Source organism: Dermacentor albipictus, chromosome 1 (genome assembly GCF_038994185.2).
Source record: "Dermacentor albipictus isolate Rhodes 1998 colony chromosome 1, USDA_Dalb.pri_finalv2, whole genome shotgun sequence".
NCBI classification, from domain to species: Eukaryota; Metazoa; Arthropoda; class Arachnida; order Ixodida; family Ixodidae; genus Dermacentor; species Dermacentor albipictus.
The window spans coordinates 6269233-6294450 of NC_091821.1; the positions used below are offsets into that span (position 1 = coordinate 6269233).

At 48.9% G+C, this 25218-nt stretch overlaps 1 protein-coding gene across 1 annotated transcript; it reads left to right on the forward strand.

The window, feature by feature from the left end:
• The first annotated feature begins 4635 nt into the window (after nt 1-4635).
• On the forward strand, nt 4636-11879 carry LOC139049485 (uncharacterized). Its single transcript, XM_070525174.1, has 4 exons — nt 4636-5889; nt 5991-6806; nt 8210-8515; nt 11859-11879. The coding sequence occupies exons 1-4, from the start codon at nt 4636-4638 to the stop codon at nt 11877-11879; spliced, it is 2397 nt and encodes a 798-aa protein (XP_070381275.1).
• Nucleotides 11880-25218: the final 13339 nt, after the last annotated feature.

The following is a 25218-nucleotide window of genomic DNA, read 5'->3' on the forward strand; positions in this document are numbered from 1 at the left end:
CGGTCGCTAATGATCACACGGGGGGGACCATGTCGAAGAATAATGAATCGAAGCAAAAACGTTGCAACGGACGCAGCTGTTGAAGATGGCACGGCCGCCGTTTCCGCGTAACGGGTCAGATGGTCGACACATACGATCACCCATCGGTTGTCATTAGATGATCGGGGAAATGGGCCCAGAAGATCGATACCCACTTGTTCAAATGGCAGGCGAGGCGGCGGCAGAGGTTGGAGAAGACCTGGCGGAGCGGTCGTAGGGCGCTTGTAGCGTTGACGTTGTTCGCAACTGGCGACGTAGTGCTTGACCGTGTCCCGCATTCTGGGCCAGTAAAAACGCTCCTGTGTCCGGTTCAAAGTTCTTATGAATCCTAGATGGCCAGAGGTCACATCGTTGTGCATGGCTCTCAGTATGTCCGTTCGCAGACTCTGCGGCACCACCAGAAGGAAGCGTGCGCCTTTAACAGAATAATTGGTCTTGTAAAGCAGGCCGTCACGGACACAAAATCGACCGGTGGCTCCAGGACGCGATGCGGCTACAAATATAGGTTCCAAACCAATATCATTTTCCTGCTCTGCTTTGAAAGTCATCGAGTCTGGGAATGTAGAAGAAATGGGAGCAAAACAGTCATCAAAATTGTCTTCGTCACACTCCGTCGTCGTCAGAGGAAGGCGGGAGAGACAGTCCGCATCTGCGTGGCGACGCCCGGACTTGTAGGAAATAACGAAGTCGTACTCCTGCAGTCGAAGAGCCCAACGTGCCAGTCGTCCACTCGGGTCACGGAGATTCACCAACCAGCACAACGCGTGGTGGTCAGTAATGATAGTGAACGGGCGTCCGTAGATGTAAGGTCGAAATTTGTGGACAGCGAAAACAGCTGCCAAGCATTCTTGCTCGGTCACAGTGTAATTGCGTTCCGCCTTAGTCAAAGAGCGACTAGCATAAGCCACAACGTGTTCAGCTCCTTGATGACGTTGCACAAGTACGGCACCGATGCCGATGCCACTGGCATCAGCGTGCACTTCCGTAGGTGCGGATGCATCGAAGTGACGCAATATGGGCCCAGATGTTAGGAGAAATTTTAGCTGACGGAACGCGTCGTCGCAAGCCGATGTCCAGTTGAAAGGGACGGCTTTTTGGAGAAGACTTGTTAGGGGGTACACCACGTCGGCGAATGTTGGGACGAAGCGCCGAAAATACGAGCACAGGCCCAAGAAACTCCTCAACTCCCGCACTGACTTCGGTGCTTCGAAGGAGCTGACTGCCTCAATCTTCCGTGGATCTGGCCTCACACCGTTTTTGTCGACCAGATGCCCAAGCACTAACGTCTCGGTTTCTCCAAAACGACATTTCTTGGCATTTAGGATCAAGCCGGCTTGTTTGACACAATCCAGAACAAGATTGAGACGGCTGTTATGTTCACTCAATGTGCTGCCAAAAATCACCACATCATCGAGGTAGCACAAACAAATTTCCCATTTAAGTCCTCGGAGGATAGTATCCATGAATCGTTCGAATGTTGCTGGCGCGTTACAAAGGCCGAACGGCATAACGTTAAATTCATAAAGACCGTCTGGTGTCACGAAGGCCGTTTTCTCCTTATCGTCTGGGTGCATGGGTATCTGCCAATACCCTGATCGCAAATCCAGTGATGAGAAGTAGGCAGCGGAATGTAGACAGTCGATGACATCATCAATTCTAGGAAGCGGATACACATCCTTTTTGGTGACCGCATTCAGTTTCCGATAATCAACGCAAAACCGCCACGATCCATCCTTTTTCTTTACTAAGATTACTGGTGCTGCCCACGGACTAGAAGACTCTTGGACAACCCTTTTCCGCAGCATGTCTTTCACCTGTTCAGCAATAACTGTCCTCTCTGCTGAAGAAACGCGGTAAGGCTTTTGCCGAATGGGGTGCGCAGATCCGGTGTCAATTCTGTGGCGAGCACGGGAACGAGGGAGTGAAGCCTGCTTGTCGCCTTGTGCGAAATCGAATACAGAAAGAAGTGCCCACAAAACTTGTGCGAGAGCGCGGCGCTCATGTGAGGGCAGTGCCTTGTTGATCATTCGTAGGATCTGCTCTTCAGAAATGCTTCTTTGGGGATCGCTAGCATGAGACTGCTCCTCCTCGCTTAGCACTGTAATGGAGCTGTAAGTAATCTCGTCAAATTCAGCAAGCTTCATATCACGCGGGAGAACGGCAGGGACGCAAGAACAATTGAAAGCCCACAAATTGGAGGCGCCATTCACTACTCTCACGACAGAGCGTGGTACAAGTACATCTTTCTTTGCGCAGCTCGACGTAAGTGGCTGGACTTGCGCGTCAAACGATGAAAGGTCGGCAGCAGCGAAATTGACAGGGATACGTGACAGCGACCAAGGCGGTAGCAGCAAATCGTTCGAAACAACACAATAGTTTTTCACTGGTAAGGATGTGTCGGCAAGGGTGGCGAGAAGCGCGCTATTCAAAGTAATTTCGCCTGTGCCACAGTTAACGGATGCACCACAATCCTGAAGAAAGTCAATCCCGAGAATCACATCGTGAGTGCATCGCGGCAGTACGAGAAATTCTGTTTTAAGATCTTCTCCTCCGAATAAAACACTTGCAACACAAATACCAAGGGGAACGAGGCACTCTCCGCTGACACCACGAAACGTCACACCATCATTCCACGGGAACATAACTTTCCTACCCAGCCTCTCTTTGAAAGTCACACTCATGACGGAAACGGTAGCACCAGTGTCCACTAATGCCGTTGCAGGTATACTATCAATTAACACACGCACTTTGTTCTTCATCATCATAATAGGCAGAGGAGTATTTCGCAGATACACAGACTGTCCGGCGACCTTACCTCCATCGGCCGCGCCGGCTAGTTTCCCGACGGCGGTGGAGACGTAGCACGTCGCCGTGGTGACGGTGAACGGCGTTGGCGACTGGTTGGGGGCGTCAGGCTGCGGTCAGAAGCTGGCGAGCCACTCCTTCTACTATACTGACGGAAGGTATTCCGAGGTGGCGCGCCTGTGGTGTTTGCAGGGTCTATCGGCCAACGGTCGTCGTAACTATCACGTTCAAAATTATGCCAAGTTGGTGGTGGGCCATATGTTGTTGTCTGTCGGCGCCGGCGACAAAAACGAGCAATGTGTCCTGAGGCGCCACAGCTGTAACATACAGGAGATGCGCGACCGACGTTGTATGCCTCGGAGTCAACCCTGGGATGCTGCGAATAATAAACGCGATCTTCCGAATTGCGATTCGTGGTGGTAGCTCGACGAGTTCGTTGATCGTGCGTCATGTCGTCGGGAAAGGTACGTCGGTGCTGTCGCAGCTGATCAACTCGACAGTCTGCAACGCCTGGCGTGGCAGACAATGCTGACACAGCAGATGCATGTTCTTGAGGTTGGTTGGAAGTGCAACCAAGCTGTTCGACATCCGCCCCTTTGGTGTGTCGTTCAAGTTCTTCACGGACAATTTGCCTTATAGTTGCCGCAAGGTCAAATTGAAAGCTGTAGTTGTTTTCGTCAACGCTTGCCACCGTGGTGACATTGGCTAGCCTGCCAAACTTTGGCGTGATACGGCGCAGCTTCAAGGCCTCAAATGTGCGGCAATGCTTGATGAGGTCGGCGACCGAGGCGAGACTCTCCTTGCCGATTAAATAATTGTACACATCCTCGGCTATGCCTTTGAGAAGGTGTCCAACCTTGTCCTCTTCGGACATTCGAGGATTGACAGTCTTGCAAAGCTTCAGGATCGCCTCTATGTACGTAGTACAGGTCTCACCTGGGACTTGAGCGCGCTGAAGCAATGTCTGCTCCGCCCGCTTCCGTTTCGTGGTGGAATCGCCAAAGCACTCTGTGAGGTGAGTAACGAAGCTGTCCCACGTTGTGAACGTATCTTCATGGTTCTCGAACCACACTAGCGCCGTGTCTGTGTGGAACAGAACCACATTGTCGAGCTGAGTCGTGGAGTTCCAGCCGTTGTACTTGCTCACACGCTTGTAGTGGGAGAGCCATTCCTCCACGTCCTCGCCGAATTTTCCAGAGAAAGGGCGGGGCTCCATCTGATGCATCCAGGCGCCGGTTGTTCGCACTGGAGCAGCCAGAGAAGGCTGTTCGTCGCTGCTGTGGGACATCGGGATCTCAAGTGGTGTTGGAGGCAGTCGAGCGAGGCGTCGGCTCCGGCGTGGCACTTGCTGCAGCAGCTCCGTCGTCTTGGTTGAAGTACCCAGCACCTCCACCACAAAACTGTTACGGTTAATGTTAAACCGGCTTTATTCAAGGGACGAGATGGATGGTAAAGTCAAGATGGCGTCCTGAGGCTGCACCAGCTCACTTCTTCTTCCTCTTCTCCTAGCCCGGCTCATGCCGTAGCAATATTATGTGTAATTCAAAATTTCAGACACACATTTGTGTTTATGCTTACTGTTGTGATGGAAACTAGCGCCACCACTGGTGGACCAGATGTACTCCCAGGGGGCGCACCGAACGCAGCGGCCACTCGGACATCAGGCACAAGAGATGCCGCCATGTTGGCTGTCTGTACATTTAGACAATAAACGCTGTTATTCTCATCATGACAACTGGCGACGAGGATTAATCAAGTTTGGAGCCGGGCGGTGAGAGGCGACCAGTCGCGATGGCAAAGTTGGAGCCATTTACAGGGGAAGGACACGAATGGGAGGAGTACGTGGAAGTGCTGGAGCAGCACTTCATCGCCAACAGCATCGCGGTTGACAAGCAGCGTGCGGTGTTTTTGAGTTCGTGTGGAAGATCGACGTACTCGTTGCTGCGACTTTTACTGGCACCTCGACGACCAAGTGATGTCCCGCTCACGGAAAGTCTGCAGTTGCTGACCAATCATTACGCACCGAAGCCGTCGGCGATAGTACAGCGGTATCATTTTCATTGCCGGACACAAAGGGATGGCGAAGCAGTCAAGGACTTCGTTGCGGAGCTGCGTAAGTTGGCGGACCCTTGTGCGTTCGGCGGGGAATTAGAAAACAACCTGAGGGACCGAATCGTGCATGGTATTCGGGACGAGGCAATGAGACGGCGCCTGCTTGAAGAGTCTGAGCTAACACTGGACCGCGCTGTCAAGATCATTACCAGCATGGAAGCCGCCGTTTCTGGCGCCAAAATAATGACCGGCCAGGCGGATGGGGTGGCCATTAACCGTGTGTCGAGGGCTGGCGAGGTTGTTGGTGATTGTTATCGCTGCGGCGGGCGGCACCACGAGCGGTCGTGCAGGTTCAGGAATCTGCGGTGTTTTTGTTGTCAGAAGAGGGGCCATGCAGCAAAGAAATGCACAAGTAGACAAGAACCGGGAACAAGTCTGCAAGGCACGGAACATAAAGATGGACGGCAGGGAGTCGGACTGGCCAGATCTCAATCTAGGCGTGCGGTGATGGTCGTGGACCCAGTAGACGCAGCATCCGACGACGGAACCGGAGAGACAGACGTTGGCAATTTGTGGTCTCTAGAGGGTGGTTCGACGAATGCCGCTGTTCCACAGTCTGACGTTGTGAATGTTCTGGAGCCAAAGGTGCCCCCTATTTGTGCCACGGTACTTGTGGAAGGTCAGTCGCTACGCATGGAAGTTGATACGGGGGCCGTCTACTCGGTGATTGGTGAGGCGGAGTTCACGAGACTGTTTCCGGGGATGGCGCTGGAAAATTCCGACCTCAAGCTGAGAGGCTACTTCGGACATCAATCAGCGGTCGTGGGGAAGGCGACAGTGATTGCCAAATTCGGAGGAAAGCACGCTCGACTGCCGTTGTTCGTCGTCAAAGGCGGCTCGCGGGCCTTGCTGGGGAGGAACTGGGCAAAAGCTTTTGGTATGCCGCTCGACAGTCTGCTGAATTTGCACGCAGTCAATGACGTGAAGGACCTGGTAAGCCGATTCCCTGAAGTGTTTTCAGAAGGCCTCGGTAAGTTTGCCGGAGTGAAGGCCAAGATAAGAGTGCCAGAGGACGCAACACCACGTTTTTTCAGGCCGAGACCAGTACCATGTGCTCTGCAGGACATGGTGGCGCGGAACTACAACGGTTGCAGCGAGAAGGTATCATCAGGCCAGTGCGCACTGCGGAATGGGCAGCGCCGTTGGTTCCAGTTCTGAAGAAGGACGGGAAAATCAGATTGTGCGGAGAATTCAAAGTCACGGTAAACCGGGCAGCAGATATCGAGACGTACCCAGTGCCACGGGTCGAAGAAATCTGGGCACAGCTTGCGGGAGGCGTGACGTTCTCAAAGTTGGACCTTCGGGATGCATACCAGCAAGTGGAGTTGGATGAGGAGTCTAAGAAACTGGTGACTATCAACACACAGCAGGGACTATTTCAGTACAACCGATTGCCATTCGGAGTGGCATCGGCACCTGCAATTTTCCAGCGCGAAATGGAGAGCCTGCTTCGCGGTTGCCACCAGACTGTCGTGTATTTCGACGATATACTTGTGTCTGGGGTCTCCGAAGAGGACCATCGTAACAATCTGGAGGAAGTGCTGCGACGACTGAGTGGCGCAGGGTTAAGGTTGAAGCTCCAGAAATGCGTGTTCGAGGCAACAAGCGTGGAGTACCTGGGATATGTCATTGACAAGCATGGTCTGCACCCAGCACCTGAGAAGGTTGAGGCCATTGTACGAGCACCAGCCCCATCTGACACACGGGAGTTGCAGAGTTACCTCGGGCTCCTCAATTTTTACCGAAGATTTCTGCCGAACTTGTCAGCGGTGCTCCACCCATTGCACGTCTTGCTCAAGAAAGGCACCTCATGGCACTGGGGGGCAAACAGGAAGCAGCGTTTGCTCAAAGTAAGCAGTTACTGACATCTGCAGAGGTGTTAGTTTATTATGACCCTAAGTTACCCCTATTACTGTGTTGTGATGCGTCGCCTTATGGCATTGGAGTTGTGCTGGCACATCGGCTGCAGACCGGAGAGGAGGAGCCTGTAGCGTTCGCATCAAGACGACTAACGTCAGCTGAAAAGAACTACAGTCAGTTAGCTAAGGAGGCGCTGGCAGTGGTGTTCAGTGTGCTAAAGTTTGACTAGTTTGTGTGGGGAAGGTCATTTGAAATTTTCACGGACCACAAACCGTTACTGGGACTTTTCGGCCATGAGAGCCGCATACCCCTTCAGAGTTCACTAAGGGTGCTGAGGTGGGCTCTGACACTGAGCGGCTACAACTACCGATTATGCTACAGACCAGGAGCAAGCTTGGGAAATGCAGACGCTTTGAGTAGGCTACCGCTTGCTAGGGCACCGCCGGAGGATTCCAGGATTCAGGATGTGTTCATGTTGGAAGGTGTATACCCAGGTGTCCTCTCAGCAGCTGTGGTGGAGTCGGCAACCGATCAGGACCCAGTGTTAGCTCCCTTGCGTGCGGCGTTGTGGTCTGGAGAACACTTGCCACCAGGGCAAGAGTGGCGGCCTTTTGCAAACCGAATGGAGGAATTTTCGGTAATGGAGGGCTGTGTGCTACAAGGGAGCCGAGTGGTTGTTCCAGTATCACTAAGGGCGGCAGTGTTGGACCTCTTGCATGAGAGTCATCCTGGAGTGGAAAAAATGAAGTTGGTGGCCCGTAGTCATGTGTGGTGGCCAGGCATTGATGAGGACATCGCTATGAAGGTGGGCAGGTGCACGGTCTGCCAGGTACATCGGAAAGCTCCCAGGGCAATGCAGCAGGCGCCATGGCCATTCCCAGAGCGAGCGTGGTCTCGTCTACATGTTGATTTTGGTGGGCCGTTTCGAGGTGTGTACTTCTTAGTACTCGTGGATGCATACTCTAAATGGGTGGAAGTGGTCAGAGTGGCATCACCGTCGGCAGAGGCAACCATTGCATGCCTCCGCACCATCTTTGCTAGCCATGGATTACCGGATGTCGTTGTGAGCGACAATGGACCGGCCTTCACAAGTGCAACCTACAAGTCGTTCTTGGCTCGCAATGGGGTGCGTCGTATTGTGATCCCACCATACCATCCCTCATCCAATGGGGCCGCTGAAAGGGTCGTACAAACTGTAAAGGACAAGCTCAAGAAGACGCAGCCTGGGGATTTTGAATGTCGAATTGCTAGAATTTTGTTAGCATACAGAAGCACACCCCATGCCCTCACCGGTCGTTCCCCGGCTGAACTATTGATGGGTCGACGCCTGAAGACAGCGTTAGATTTGCTGAAACCAGACTTGCGCAGCAAGGTGCAATTCCGACAATTGCAGCAGAGGGTGCACAGTGATTTTGCTGCTAGGAGGGAACCAGCTTCCCATGTTGGTGACACTGTCTGGGCGAGGAACTTCAGGTCCGGCGCCAGGTGGGTGCCTGCAGTCGTCGGAGCAGCCACCAGTTCTTCATCAACTGAAGTGCAGCTGGCAGATGGCACAGTGTGGAACCGACATGCAGACCACCTGCGGCACCGCATCGGTGGCACAGACGACAGGCCTATACCTGGAAGAGGCAGCGGCGACGAGCATCAGACCCAAGCGCTCATGCAGCCATTATTGGACGACAAAGAAGCAACGACGCCAGTGCGTTCCGCAACTCTGGGATATGACGCGCAAACAAGTGTGCTACCTTGGCCGGCAGAACCAAGTGACCAAGCAAGTACCAGTCCTTCTGGCGCCCCAACTATTCCCCAGACACCGGTGGTTCGGCGGTCGATCAGAGTGCGCCAACCCTTGCAACGGTATTCACCGTAGCTCGAACTTGGAGCGGAAGGGGTGTTGTGATGGAAACTAGCGCCACCACTGGTGGACCAGATGTACTCCCAGGGGGCGCACCGAACGCAGCGGCCACTCGGACATCAGGCACAAGAGATGCCGCCATGTTGGCGGTCTGTACATTTAGACAATAAACGCTGTTATTCTCATCATGACATTACGTTCGCACTCCTTGCGTAATAAGACTCCCAGAACTTCCACAAGAGAAAGTAATTTACGACACGCAAACGCGAAGAACACAGACGTATGTCTAGTTTTCAACTCGGCCGCGATGCAAATGAAATATAGCACGGAAAAACGTGAACATGCTGTGTGTTTGCGTCGTAAACTTTATACTAGACATAGAGCTAGCACACCACAATCCCGCGACAGCCGCTAATGAGGCCAAGACGGGAGCAGATGTCTGTGAACGCGCAAACGGAGCCCCTAAGCCACTCTGCTCCTCCGCCACCCCCTCTGCACGGCTGCACCACTCGTTTTAAGCACAGCACACGAAACACACATTCTGCGCAGAACAGTGGGCGGTCGACGCAGTTGCATTTACATGACTTGTAGCGAGCAGCACATCCCTCGATGTCCGTTAAGCAAAGCGGACACGGCGACGCCACTTCGCGGTTCGCTGCCTTCGCTGCCAAGGCGCTAATCCACTTCATTATTTAAATTGTCACCACCGCCCGGTTCTCAAGAAAGCACGGGTCACACAACGCCGATTCTGTACTGCCAGAGCTCACCGAGGCCAAAGGCGCACTTCCGCACCACTACTACTCATGGCTTTCCGCTGAGTAATACAGAACCTACAACCAACACACAAGCAACGCACGTACAATCATGTGAGCAATGTTGAGCAACGCGCGGTCCAGAGAACGATCACGCCGAGGCAGAACACGGCACGGCGTCGCTCGGTGCCAGCATCGCGCCTTCTCAAAAATCCCTAAATGATGCTGTCCCTAGGCACCTAGGATCAGGTCACCTGAGGAATTTTCGTACGACAAATTGACGCACGCATCATTCCCATGGTCATAGAGTTACTATACTGACTCTAGAGGACAAGCTACCCATAGGGCCCATGCATTGAAATCGGGAATCGCAAGAGCGCCGCCATGTTGCTACGCGCCGAGGTTGCCAGCTCCTGAGACACTTGCTAGACTTGGTCACAGTAGTCAGTTTTAATCCGGCCACCGTAGCAGCGTGGCAGCATGGCGTCTCACTTGTAGTGTCGTGATGTGTGCGTGCAGCCGTGTGTTTTGGCTTTATAAGTTGGTTCTTTATTCCATGTTGCGGGACGGTGTGGGTGTGGTCCATGTTGGCCTTACAGGTGGCAGTTATGAAACCGAGGGATGATCCTGTTGAAGTTTCCGGTGGTATGCGGTTTTCAGCGATCACGCCTGTTGCAGGAGTGTCACTCGACGAGGTTATGAGCGCGAAGCTGTGGTCAGATTCCTCGTTGGGGTTCCGTAAATCTCTTCGCATGGGTGCGGTATGTTGCAAAAGCCGCTTTCGCGATCTATCATCGTGAGGATAGATTGTTTTTTTTATTACTATAAGTACTGATCCAGCTGTAGGGCACATGTAACCGACAAACGGAAGCCTCAGGAGAGCACCTGAAATTATAATAAAGCAGGCGGCACAGGAACTCCAGGGCACCCAAAGGACAGTGGAGGAATCAAAGCTCGAAGCAGAACGGTACGTAGGTTGGGGCCGCCGAGGCTGGTGTGTACCAGGGAGTGTTCGCATGGACCCATGTTCGCAGTTCCCTTGGCACGCGCAGCAGTGCCTCGCAAGGTCGACATACTTTAAAGGCACCTGCGCCCATGTTCTTTCTTTTGCCTCGGTGCAGTGAGCACGATTAACGAGGATAATATGGAGGGCATCCAGTGCAGTCGCGAATGCATCATGGCAAATGTAGCTCGTGTCGCCTGGCGTGTGTGGTAACATCAGAGTTGGTTGTATGAACTTTATGCATAATACGCTTTTTACGGTGCCTTAACGGAATGGGTCTAGAGGATGGTGTTGGTACATTTTTTCGTACCGCCCTAATCCTATACCCCCCTTGTTATGTATACATACAATTCCTTGCCATGACGGATCATAGCCTCCTTTATTTTTGAAAAATAGCGGAGACTATGGATGGATTGACCAGTTCAAGTTGTCGACTTGTCAATAACTGTCATAGGAATGGCTGTAATAAACACAATTGTACGATCGGATTGCTTACTTTCATTTTTTGTTGTATCACTGAGGACTACATAGAACTTTATTTTGTATATGTGAGAGAAGTATGTGAATATCACGAGCTTAAGCCAATGTGCGATACACAGACAAAGCAGCTGCTACAACATGAACTGCATTGAGGGCCACACAACACATACGTAATTAAAGGTGCAAAATATAGGGGGAAGCTTCAAAATACGCTCTGTAGCACTGCAAAGTATAACATATATTGTATCTGTGCAAATAATGTTCAAAAAAACAATGCATCAATGTCCCATTTGCCTTGAAGTTTACTATCAAGTTCAAGTTTACTGAAGTTTATTATGAGCATATGTACAACAGGAATCTACTGACACACCCGCAGTGAAGGTGGCTGTTCGAGGTGTGCTGGCTGCCTCAGTGTAAGAAAAAGAAATTGGGTGAATGGTGACACCAGTGCCACTGCTTCTTGCCTCTGACCTGCACGTGCCTCCGTGGCATCTTTGTGCACAAGTGTGCTGGCATGGCGAGGCGAAGGAGTAATCCGAGAGAAAGAGTATCGTTTACATGGAGAAGTGGCTGTTCACATTGCCTGTCGCTTTCCCTCAAATGTTTCCTTGGCGACTAGGGTGACACACCCGCTGTCAAGGTGGCTGTTCGAGTTGTGCTGGCTGCCTAAACGAAATAAAAAGAAAGAAATTAGATGAATATCGCTACCAGTGCTATTGCTTCTTGCCTCTTACCTGCATTTGCCTCCGCGGCCTCTAGGCTTGCGGAGTCTGTATGAGGGAGCTGCTGTGGCTAGGCGTAGGCATTCTCTAAGCAAAAAAAGGCCATTCAAATGCGAAATTATGGAAATAAATGCAGTTGTTATGTGTGCTTCTTGCACTCTTCTTGCCTAAAATTTTCAAACATAGTGTCCAGTACACACCAGCACTTTGCTTCTGCTTTTTACCTGCAGGTGTTGCTGCGAGATCCTTAGTATGGCTGCGTGCAGCGTCGTAACGCTTGGTGGAGGTATTTGAAGTGGTAGCCGAAAATATAAAGAACCATCCTTGTCTGCATGAATGGTTTCAATTTCTAAATGCAGTGGTAACTATCACTATTAGTGCAAGGCCCCCCACATCTATGCGGCAAGTGCCATAGCTCGAAACTGAAGTTTTCGTTTAGTATTTCACAAGGCGTCTGATATGTCCACATTAGACGTGATGTGTTTGTTTTTATTTATTCCACTGTGGAGAGAGCATCATTAAATAGCTTTTTTTATTTTTGCGTGTCTTGTTCTTTGGTTTATTTCTGAATTTATCAAGCAGCAGTCTCATGATGCTAAAGTGACTTATGTAATGGCAAGCAGCTTTTGTTTTGCAGAAAAACAACGAATTTGCTGACCCATTGTTTGACATCCCCCCACTCGCATTATTTATCAGAATATTCTACCTATATTGACTTGCTTGACCTCCACTAAAGAGTCTTGGATTTTCAAATACGACTCTTCCCTTAAAATCATTCGACACTTCTCATAATTTCTGTACCTTGGGCTTCTGATACTCTGCATTCACCATTTTTGCTTGTTTCTGACTAGAAATGTCTTCTTTAATTTAGAGCTTAAATTTTACCTTTGGAACACACGGAAGGGCTTGCCATTGCATATCTGCCTAAAAGGGAAACGTTTCACTAAACCTTTGCAAAATCCAATTGAAGAATAATGAATGCAGCTTAGAGTGTGATATGACTGAATGAGCCAAGTTGGTGGTGGGCTATCTCACTTGGTAAATTAAAGCACATATTAGTGTGATGTGCAAGATACGTTACAGTAACATGGTGGGTTCTCTTGCTTATACAGCAATATAATCGATGCGCGACAAAAAAATTATTTTTGCATACCCCTCGTACACACTGATTTAAGGAAAGTGAGCTGGAGCTGTCCCCATGATGTACTCATTTTGCCTGCGAGTATGGTCAACAAAAATGTGTCCCAGCTGCTTTGTGGTACTTGAGATTATGCCAGTATTGCATATGTGCGTGTTGTTTAAAATAATTGAATTTTGAAAATGCTCGCAGGGATCTGATGTGCATATCTGCAGTTTATGGATACATGTAGAAGACTCAGCATCAAGTGCAAGTGAACGGTCCCACAGGCCCGGAGCCGATCATGCAAATAGATTCGCTGCGCAAATTTGTGACCAGAAAAGATATTCCACATGAAATGGCATCTAAGGAAGTGTTGAAAATATTGCGCACTTATTAAAACGCCTAAGCTATTGATATGTGGGTTGATGCACTCGTTATGCAAAACGGAGGTGGGGTGTGCAGAGAGGACACAAGATTAGAGTATTTACAAGCAAACAACACGAGCGCCGTCCACTTCTCTACTCTTGTGTCCTGTCTGCACGCCTCACCTCTGTTTTGCATAATGAATCCTTACCACCTAGCTCAGCTTTCTGTCATTCTAAGTCTCGATGCACTCGATTTCGTCCGTATTAGGCACTGGCCTCTTGATTACTTCGTGGCACAGAAATACTCGGCATCAGGCTGTTTTTCTGCTGTGGCCTTCGCAGAATCATGATTGTTCAAAGAGCAACAATTAAACAGATTCTCTGAGTTGCTTGTGGCTTCGACAGCACAATTCCGGTGCGCTGGTCCGCCTGTCCAGCAATTTCCTACTGAAGGGAAACCTGCAAATAAAAACACCGCTCCGCATGTAAAAAAATGCTCTACTGTGACGCTTCTCAAACGATTGTGATGCACCACAAGAGCTGCCTACTCGCATGATATTCTCAACAAGGAGATACATTCGTTTACTTACATGTGAAGGTATATGCCAGAGCACTTCGGGACTTCGGTGGTACATAAGGCACGAGTGTGCCATAGCGTCCGATGTGGACGCGCGATCGCATGTCAAACCTGAACTGTATGAGACTACTACGCATCCAAAACTCCATAGGGTTTCCTACAAAAATTACTTGAGGGAACTCTGGCGCTGCAGTCGTTGTCCTACCATGGGAATGATGGGAAGTACATGGATTTGTCTGATCTTTGTGCTTGTGGACTCAGACGTTCTTGTGACTTTGTGCATTACGCCATATTAATCTTATTGTCGTATGTTTCAGCGCAATCTATATTCTTCGAAGTGCAGAAGACGCCGGGGACGCGTACAATTACTATTAATTGCAATGATTTAGCTTGTGCAGGTGGCCAAATCGAAACGCGCCAAGCGTCTCATGGCACTGGCATGCCCGCGATAAATTCATAAGGGCGGTTCATTCGCTTGTCGGTACATTCGTCCGTGGTTTAATGGTTTCAATATCAGGCTTCTGTGCTAGAGTTCCTGTGTTCGACTCCTGCCGACGGGCAATTTTAATGATGTTTATTTGATTACTCATTGCACATTATACTGTTGAAAATGACGAGTTCACAAAGCCATTTCAAGCCAAAAGGACGTAGTTTAGGCAAATCCATGTAATTCCCATAATTCCCATGCTGGGACGACCGCTCCTATTGCAGCTCCCTAGACACTAGCGCCAGAGTTCCCTCTAGTAATTTTTGTAGGAAACTCTATGGGGCCATGGAGGAAGGATGGGACAATGGATGGAAAGTACAGGCTACGGATTGGCATTCTGCTGACTGGCAAACTAGACAACACGTATTTTATGGCAGTTTTGGTTTCGCTCCAAGCGCAATTGCTATAACCTGCAGTGAGACGGGGGAACGCAAAGCTCTCTACATTCGTTATGTTGCTAGAAGTGGCGGCAGCGGCTGGGACAATGTTTGTGTCGCGGTGGGGTGTCGAAGCCCTGACGAGAAAGCGACGGCATCGTAAACGTTAAAAGAACATGTTTTGAACGTTTGGACCTTGGTTCGTTAAGTGTGTTAGGTAGGCGCTGTAGCATTATGTGCTTTACGAAACTTCAGAATAGGAAAAAGAAGGCACTACACATACAAGACATAGACAGCTGCACTTCTAGTGGCTTGACAGTCAAATTTTATTGAGGGCTTCATTATGCATTGCTCGTATATGTGCTCATTGAAATGCATGTTTTAGGTCTTTAAGAACACAAGCTTACTTGTGGTAGGAAAGGTTGCTCCTTCCTGGCTGTAGTTTAGTGTCGCGAAATGGGTAAGTGTAAAGCCACGCCATAACGCTTCGGAAGTGGTGCGCGATATAAAATATAATGAAGCATTCTCGTAGGAGGCCACAAGCGTCCTAGCTAGAACTGTAGCAGATGTGCTTAAAAGTACTTGAACACGTTCGGCAATCGTCACAGCCGACGCAGCTTTTCGAAAGAGCGAGAGGGTTAGCAAGTGCCTGTCGCCTGCGAGAAATGTCTCGCGTTTGCAGCGAGCAGGCGTCGTAGGAGACGACACTTGAAGCATTCCTCTCAAGGGCGCAACACTTTCTCACAACACAACGTATAAGATACCGCAGAATTAAAATTATATTTTACGCGATAATAGATGAGTATAGCCTCTGCTGCTGCGCCGCAAGCAAATGCTCCTAGCCTAAAGATCGAAGTCAATCCGAAGCCGGTACTTCCCATCATTCCCATGGCGTGCGTCTACTTGTACAAAAATCCCTCACGTGACCTGATCCTAGGTGCCTAGGGACAGCATCGTTTAGGGATTTTTGAGAAGGCGCGATGCTGGCGCCGAGCGACGCCGTGCCGTGTTCATCCTCGGCGGGATCGTTCTCTGGACCGCGCGTTGTTCAACATTGCTCATGTGATTGTACGTGCGTTGCTTGTGTGTTGGTTGTAGGTTCTGTGTTACTTGGCGGAAAGCCGTGAGTAGTGGCGGTGCGGCAGTGCGGCTTTAACCTCGGTCAGCTCTGGCAGTACAGAATCTGCGTTGTGTGACCCGTGCTTTCTTGAGAACCCGGCGGTGGTGACAATTGAAATATCAAAGTGGCCTAGCGCCTTGACAGCGAAGGCACCGAACCACGATGTGGCGTCGCCATGTATGACTTTGCTTAACGGACATCGAGGGATGCGCTGCTCGCTACAAGTCATGTATATGCAACTGCGTCGACCGCCCACTGTTTAGCGCTGAATGTCTGTGTGGTGTGCTGTGCTTGAAACGAGTGGTGCAGCCGTGCAGCGGGGGTGGCGGAGGAGCAGAGTGGCTTAGGGGCTCCATTTGTGCATTCACAGACATGTGCTCCCGTCTTGGTCTCATTAGCGGCTGTCGCGGGATTTTGGTGTGCTAGCGCCTTGCCTAGTATGAAGTTTACGACGCTAACAAACAGCATGTTCACGTTTTTCCGCGCTATATGTCATTTGCATGACGGCCGAGTTGAAAACGAGACATATCTCTGTGTTCTTTGCATTTGTGTGTTGTAAATTACTTTCTATTGTGGAAGTTCTGGGAGTCTAAATACGCAAGGAGTGCGAACGTAAACATAAACACATAAGTGTGTCTGAAATTTTGAATTACCCATAATACCCTTTACGACTGATAAGTGGGCTACACGGCCTGTGTGAATCAGCTACCGTATGTTGCGACGCTCTTACGTGTGGTAGACTGATGCATGGTGCGCGTTTATTTCTGTACTGTTGTAGAAACCATTTGTTTATTCACTCAATACAAATGTACGGCGTCTTCGCCGCAGTACATTAGGTTACGCGGTGAAGCATACTAAAAGTGGGAGGGAGCCGCTATCAGCGAGTATAGTATGTCCACTTAGGCTGCCTGAGAAGCGGCGGGTGCGCGAGTATATAATTAAAGAACTCTTATTATGGTCCAATGACATTGGCCCCTTTTCATTTTTAGTGTGCTTCACCGCAGTACATTGCTTAGGCTTCACCGCGAAGTAATAGTGTATTGCGAGAAAGATAATTGTAAAAAGCCTAATTATGCAACGTTCGTTTTGTAGCTTGCTACACCGCAATACAGGAGTGTAATTAAGCATCGTGCAGTAAAGCATACTAAGAGTGGAAAGGGCACATAGGTTTACACTGCGCTCATTATTTTCTATTGTGACATGATTTGCAAGTGCATCTATGCTCGTGGTAAGGTTCATTGACAATTCTTCGTACATTACAAATGAATATTTCAGGGAAGCTTACTAAAGCACATTCGCCATTATGGTACGTGTGATTCACCTTCAATGCAGGAGCACAATGCGGATTCTTGCGCCTGCTTTTGGCTGGACTGCACATGCTCTTTGAGAATTGATTCATTGTTCCTAAGTGCACTGGTACTTTACTCTAAACTGGAGGGCTTAAGTTGATACGAAAGCACAATTTTTATTCAGGGGACAACATGTTGACAAGATGGTTCCAACACAGCTTCTTTTTTTCTTCCAGGCACCTTTTCTACTTGAAGCTTCCATTGCAGTGTTTCGAGCCTCTTTGAACCAGCGCATAGTGCATAAAAAAATTGGTCACTGATTGGGAACATCACCCATGTTCATGCCTATCTATAGTAAAAAGATGTAGCACGACCAGACAAAATAAAAGAAGGGGGTGGGCTGCAGCAATAGTAAGTGCTAAATGGTGCTTTATCCTTTCCCTTGAGTTTTCTGTTTTTGTGCTTTTTATGGATCCTACGCAGTAACCAAGCGAGTGGCGAAGTTGAGCTTGTTGGTTTCAAGTCTCATGGTTGTTACTAACAGAACAGTGTGATAAACAAACAAAGGCTTGGAGGCATCCGTTCACCTTGCTTGCCTCACGGTGCTGATTCATAGGCACCGTGAGCATCCAGGCCAACTAGGAAGGCAGGTTTGTTGCAATCGCTTCTGAACTGTGTTGCCACCAAACCAACAATGCTCTCAATGACAGCTTTTGGAGAATAGAATGCTTGCATCCAGCAAATTCGTAAGAAGGAAGCATTCAGGATGTGCAAAGTGAAATTTTGAAGCTGGCAGCATTACTGAAGGGGCTTTGCCCATCTGCCCTCTTTATGGATACATAAAGATGATTTCCTCTATAAGAGAGATTGTTTCAGAGGTTGTTACATGGCTACAGTGTTGGGTGTTTAGTAGCTTGTCTTTGCCCTCTGTTATTAATCTGTTCCTTCTCCAGTGCCCGTTTGAAGTGCCTACTTTTTGTACACAATGTGCTCTCCATGCATGCATGCATGTTTAGCTTGTAAATACGTCTATTACACCTTTCCTCAAGCTGGTCCTTGCTGATGTCACGCAAGAAGGCATTGGGGAGTATAGCAATGTACACTTACAAAACACTGTTAATACCAGTGAAACCAAATTAATAGAGCTGCTGTTCTTTTTTTGTCCACTCCATCCTTGTTAGTTACAATGAGCAATGTCCGAACAGAAGGCATATGTAGTTGGTCGTGCATTGCCTGTGCACTAAGACTTGTTGGCATCTTATGACGTTAGCACAGTGTTTATATGTAAAAACCTTCTGTTGTGTTGATGACTTCCTTCTCTTTATAATACTGTGCCTGATGGAGCCAGCAAGTTGGTCAACCAGATTTTCCACAGGCTTCCCACTAGTTTTCCCAGAGTCTCATTTACCAGGGTGCTGCTCATAGATATCTGTTTTCTTGACCTTGCAGTGCATTTCAACCATGGCCACACTTGCTAAACCTATAGCATGCGATCTAAAAAGTGCTGTATATCATGTTGCTCCAAACTTGCTACATGTGCTACAAGGCCTTGAGGAACACCCTTATTTATTTACGCCCTCATCATACGGTACGAAGCTTCGCATGATAAGTGGGACAACGAACATCTGCTGGTTTTTCAGTGGCATTGCTGTCCAGCTTGCTGAAAGCTATCCTGAGTGTTTCAAAAGCAAACGACCACTGCTGGACAAAATGTGCTTAAAACAAGGGTTGCTATAACCACATATGTCACACGAAATGAAGGCCACTGAGTGTACAGGCGGTTTACTTCATATCCAACAAGCTTGTTTTCTCTTTTGCTAGTGAGTAAACTCAACTTGCCCCGAATACATGGCATGTGACAAACTACGTTCGAGACGCTGTGTCTCTTGCAAAGGTGAAGATGTGTATGAGATCCTGACACCCTGCAGCGGCTTCTACACTGGGCAAACAGGCTACTATAAAAACGACTGCCTTTACTAATATGCTAATAACATGAAAACGGGCAGAAATTTGGCTATTCATTGGACCCAACTGCAGGTGCAAGCCACTCTTCCACCAGATGTGTGTTTACAGAAACTGGAGCGATACAAATGCAGATAAAGAGAATGATGTTTGAAAGTGGTAAAGATGAACTATGTTCTGCACAAGCAGTGCTACCTGCAGCACTGTTACCTTATAGCCACAATTCATGGCTTTACCACCATGCAAATGCACTATTGAATTATTACCTTCCATAATATTTATAGTGGCCATATATTGCAATTTCATATCATCCACATTGTCTGCAATATGGTTAAATCTCAAATATGATAGCCGTTCCTAATCTGAAATGCAACAAGAGCAAATATAGGCAACAAATTGCAATTAAAAGAGACAAAAGACAACCAGTGCCCAGGATAAGTGACCGACTTCCTTTTATTGAAAGAAAATGTGACATGTGTCAGGCCACCAGCAGTGGGTAGCAATCTTTCAAGCTTGGGTGACAAAGGCAAAATTTAGTAAAATGCTGCAATCACGCTGTAAAACGGCCTTGGACAAAAAAAAACGACATCATATTATACAAAATGAAAGGGCAAGTCTCCAAAAACAGTCTATGTCACCACATACTTGAAATGGTGTAAAAAATGTGTACATGCCCTATCATAAAGAAAAAGCAACAAACACAGAAAACACGCCTTAAATGCAATGTGCAGAGTGAAACCAAGAATAGGCAACGCCAAAAAGGCTTCACTAAGGCTTTCAACGATTAAGGTGGTGGTAACAACTTTATTTAGATTCTCCTCAGTTATGTTCTGGCAGGCCCGAGTCCTAGGATGGCCCCTCACGAGGAGCGACCCTTTCGGCCCAGGCAACGAGGTCTTCTTGTACTTTTACGTCCGGCGTTCTGAGCAGCTCTTCCCACGTCTGCTGTGAGGGAGCTGGCAGGAGCGACCTGGGAGGGGGTTCGCACCCCCATAGAATGTGATTTTGGGTAGCCAATGTTTGATTTGTGCAATTTTGACATATGGGGTTCCATTGCCCGTTGGTAATTATGGCTAGCCAATGTGGGCTGGGGAACGATTTAGTTTGGATTCGACGCAGGATCGAGGCTTGCGCTCGCGTGAGGCTTGCGTTTGGAGGCGGGTAGATTCGCCTTTTTTGCTTGTAATAGTTTGTTATTTCGTGGTATGTCGTCGGTGCCTCATCCATGGGATCCGAGTCTGAGGGGCACATCTCCCGGTTGATTAGACCTCGGGCTACCCAGTGCGCCTCCTCATTCCCTTGATTCCCCGAATGGGCAGGGACCCATACGAGTTCAACAGTGTTTTCATTATTACAGTCCCGTAGGACTCGCGCTGCACAGACGCCTATGCTGCCTCTCGAAAAGTTGACTATTGCCCTTTTGGAGTCGCTTACAATAGTTTGCACGGAGGGATTCATGATGGCCAAAGCAATGGCAGTCTCTTCCGCTTCCACGGTGGACGCTGTTTTTATGGTCGCGGCGTTGAGGATACTTCCCTCTCCGGTAACGACGCTCACTACGTAAGTTTGGTGATTTTGCTTTGCCGCATCGACATAAGCGGTGTGCTGGTTGCTTTGGTACCTTTCTTGAAGGGCCTTGGCTCTGGAAGACCGCCTCTTGTCGTGTCTCCCAGAGAGCATGTTCTTGGGTAACGGTTTTATAACCAAACGCCTTTTGACCGCACCGAGTAATGTTGTTCTTCCTGCTGAATTCATAACGGGATTCAGCCCGAGTTTACTTAGAATAACCCTGCCAGTTGCGGTGCGGGAGAGTCCTTCACGTTGGGCTGTTTTATGGGCCTCCACGAGTTCGTCTAGGGTATTGTATATACCTAGCTCAAGTAATCGTTCAGTGTTCGCATACCTGGGGAGACCAAGGGCAGCTTTATGAGCTGTGCGAATGACGCTGTTAACTTTTTCCTTGTCAGAAAGGCGTAGGTGGTAGTAAGGGAAGGAATACACGACGCGACTGATCAGGAAAGCCTGCGTGAAATGGCAGATATCAGCCTCCTTCATACCGCGGTGTCGTGTGGCTACTCGTCTGATTAGGCCACATATTTGGCGGGCGGTCGTCCGTAATCGGGCAATCGCCTCAGAATTATGGGTGTAATGTTGAATTAACATGCCCAGGACTCTTATAGTCAGTACGGGCGGAACTGGGCCGTCTTCCATACTGACTCGTATAGGGGAGGTGGCGTCCCTTTCGGTGGGGTGCTTGGTTGATTTATCACGGATGACGAGAAGCTCCGATTTTGTCGGTGAGCACGCTAGACCATTCTGTCGCACGAAATATTGTACGGTATCCGCGGCCGCTTGTAATGCTTCCGTGATTTCTCCATCAGAACCGCTATTTGTCCAGATAGTGATATCATCGGCATAGATGGAGTGTTTGATATGCGGGATCCTTTCCAGTAATAGAGGCAGGTTTCGCATGGTCACATTGAAAAGGAAGGGGGAGAGGACTGCACCCTGAGGGGTGCCCCTTGTACCTAATTGAAATTGTCCGCTTTTAATATCCCCAAAATGTATTTCTGAATTATCAAACTTTCTCGTCACTTCCTAATGAACCTGCACAGCTGAAAAGGAAGGAAAGAAAGCCCAATAACAGGGCTGAAGAAAATGCCACCGAATAAGCATGCCTTGCTTACCAACGATAACCGTGGTTAATTGTAGTCTGTGTACAAGCTAATTGTGTATAAACGTTTCTTGTTTAGATTGGTTTAGCGAATAGGAAAAAATGACCATAAGGGCACCAGTTGTATGCGTATTCTACGCACTAAAAGCCACTGCTTTCTTACTTTTATTTTTTCTTCTCTACTACAATTCATGAGTAAATAAGTGCCTTAATAGCACTGCTAATATCCTACTGCAACAAAATTGGGCAAGTTGTGGCATAAAGAAAATTGCAGTTTCACTCATAATTTGAAACAATGATGCAGGAGCTGGCGAAATATGCGCAGGAAGCTTACTGCATGCAGTGTTTGTTGAAGTGAACACTTGGCAATGCAAGTCGGTAATCTCCTTAAAAAAGTAAAATAAGTAAGATTCGTATTTCTTTGTGGGAGTTGTGCCTCCCAGTGTTGAAGTGGAAAGACTTGGCTTTTCTTCCTCCTCTTTCATATCCGGTCTTGGCCACTGATCTACACCAAAACAACCCTTTAGCTTCTTACTACTCAATTCATTTTGGTTTTCTCAAATCTGTATTTGCGCTACCCATTGCTAGGTCTCGCGCTTTGCTTGAGGAAAACATGACACCAACAGCTCCATCCAGTAAATCTGAGAAGCCAAGCACTAGAAGAAGATTAATGAAGCAGATGCACCCAATCATTGTCATCACATATAAGAAGAAAATTTAACTTAGGACTGCCTTCACAAGTGGGAAGGTGATGTGTAAGAACATGAAGGTGCGGATGCCGGCTCTATATACATTACGCAGACATTAAGCAGATGTTAGCCAATCATGCCACCTGTTGGCTAGATCATGCTCTCCGGGATCAGTATTCACCACGACTGTGCCTTCAGAAGAGTGGCTGAAATGTAGAATTGTGGAATGCCACTCTTTTGATCGTATGCTTGAATCCTCGCAGCACAATGAGCAATATTCTAGCAAGAAATTTGATAATTCCAGTGGCAACACCAGTAGACATCAGAACAACCAGGGGAGTTAGTCCATAGCAGCTATTGCTGTCAAAAGAAGACTGGCATAAGCACAAAACATGAAATGGGCATACTACATGGCTTTGTTCTGGTAGTGGTCCACTACTTTGGTGCTACAGTTAATGATCTCCACTGTCACTGGACATAATAAGAGTTCTTTAATTATACCCTCGCACATCCGCCGCCTCTCAGGTCGCCTAAGAGGACATACTATGCTGGCTGATAGCGGCCCCTCCCACTTTTAGTACGTTTCACCGCGTAGCTAAAAGTACTGCGGCGAAGAAGCCACACATTTGTATTGAGTAAATAAACAAATGGTTTTTACAACAGTACAGAAATAAACGCGCACCATGCATCATTCCATCACACGAAAGAGCGTCGCAACATACGGTAGGTGATTCACACAGGCCGTGTAGCCCACTTATCAGTCGTAGAGGGTATTATGGTAATTCAAAATTTCCGACACACATGTGTTTATGTTTACGTTCGCACTCCTTGCGGAATAAGACTCCCAGAACTTCCACAATAGAAAGTAATTTACAACACACAAACGCAAAGAACACAGAGATATGTCTCGTTTTCAACTCGGCCGCCATGCAAATGACATATAGCATGGAATAAACGTGAACGTGCTGTGTGTTAGCGTCGTAAACTTCATACCAGGCAAGGAGCTAGCACACCACAATCCCGCGACAGCCGCTAATGAGACCAAGACGGGAGCACATGTCTGTGAACGCGTAAACGGAGCCCCTAAGCCACTCTGCTCCTCCGCCAGCCCCGCTGCACGGCTGCACTACTCATTTCAAGCACAGCACACCAAACACACATTCAGCGCTGAACAGTGGGCGGTCGACGCAGTTGCATTTACATTACTTGCAGCGAGCAGCCCACCCATCAATGTCCGTTAAGGAAAGTCGGACACGGCGACGCCACATCGCGGTTCGCAGAACTTCGCTGCCGAGATGCTAGGGCACTTCGATATTTCAATTGTCACCACCGCCGGGTTCTCAAGAAAGCACGGGTCACACAACGCAGATTCTGTACTGCCAGAGCTCACCGAGGCCAAACCACACTGCCGCACCGCCACTACTCACGGCTTTCCGCCAAGGAGCACAGAACCTACAATCAACACACAAGAACGCACTCACAATCACATGAGCAATGTTGAACAACGCGCGGTCCAGAGAACGATCACGCCGAGGACGAACACGCCACGGCGTCACTCGGCGCGAGCATCGCGCCTTCTTAAAAATCTCTAAATGATTATGTCCCTAGGCACCTAGGATCAGGTCACGTGAAGGATTTTTGTACGACAAATAGACGCACGCATTCCCATGTAGGTTGAGGCAACGCTCATGAGAGCCCCCGTAGACACTGGCGCCACATTTCCCTCTAGGGTATTTATTTGAAAACTCTATGGGGAGAGGTGTTTGATTGAGGAAGGCTTGAGCATAGAGTTTCCTACAAAAAAATATTTTTTGTAGGAAACTCTATGGGCTTGAGGACGAGACGTACAGTTGAGGGATCGCCAGTCGTTTGTGCGCAGGCGCTAGTAAAAGTGGGCGCGAGAGAGAAAATCTGGGGGATTTTGCTCCTTGAATATATGACTCTGCCTATTCACTACGGAGGAGGTTTCTTGGCACGTGTTGTATGCGTTTGTCCCCTAGACATGCCGGCATTGCGGAGTGAGGCCCAGTTTTTTTACACTAGGACCTGCTCGGACGCTGACTGCCGGCGCGAGCAGCCTGCCAAATCAGCCATGGCGGATGGCAGCTTTCTCGCGCCTTACGGTGGTGTACCTTCTAAACAACATTGCAGATGTTTCTGTGAGAGCAGTAGCGACCGTAGTATAGCCTGGGCCGCATATACTGAAAATGTAGAAGGCGATTCTAGTTGCCTTAGCAACCACGGCTTAACGGAAGTTGTTGAAATGCCGCCGATGACGACGCCTGACTCAGAACCTGCGCCGCAGGCGCGAGAAAGTCTGTCCCATGTACCTTTAGTGGCAAAGTTCTGATTGGGGTTGCAGAAGTCGCGGGGTGTGGTACTGCTGAACTCAGCGTCACAATTTGGCTGCGGGAGATAATTATATTTGTTCAGTCTTCTTTTTAACTAATTGTAACAACATGTCGTTATTTCGAATTATTGGCGGCGCCTCCAGAACACCAAATGGGCAACGGGGATACCAAAGCTAGAGCCCGGACTCGTCCATGGGTTGGGGCTGCGGAGGACGAAGCGTGGCAGCTACGGATGTTCGAATAAAAAATTGGCTGTCCACAATATCGGACAGCCGATCTTCCACACCCCTGGCACGCGCACGTGGCAGCCTGGCACCCCTTGCACGGGCCACCCTGCTTCCATCTTTGATCCTCCAGCTACCCCTTGGGTGCCCTGGAGATCCTGCGCCGCCTGCTTTGTTATAACCTCAGGTGCTTTCCTGAGGCCTCCGTTTGCCGGTTACATGTGCCCTCCTCGAGCAGTGCTTGTAAAAAATCCAATCTATCGTCACGACGAAAAACGCGAGCCGCGACTTATACAACACAATTCAGAAACTTGCCCCTTGAGACAGTGATCACCAAATGTGGGGCGTCTGTGCC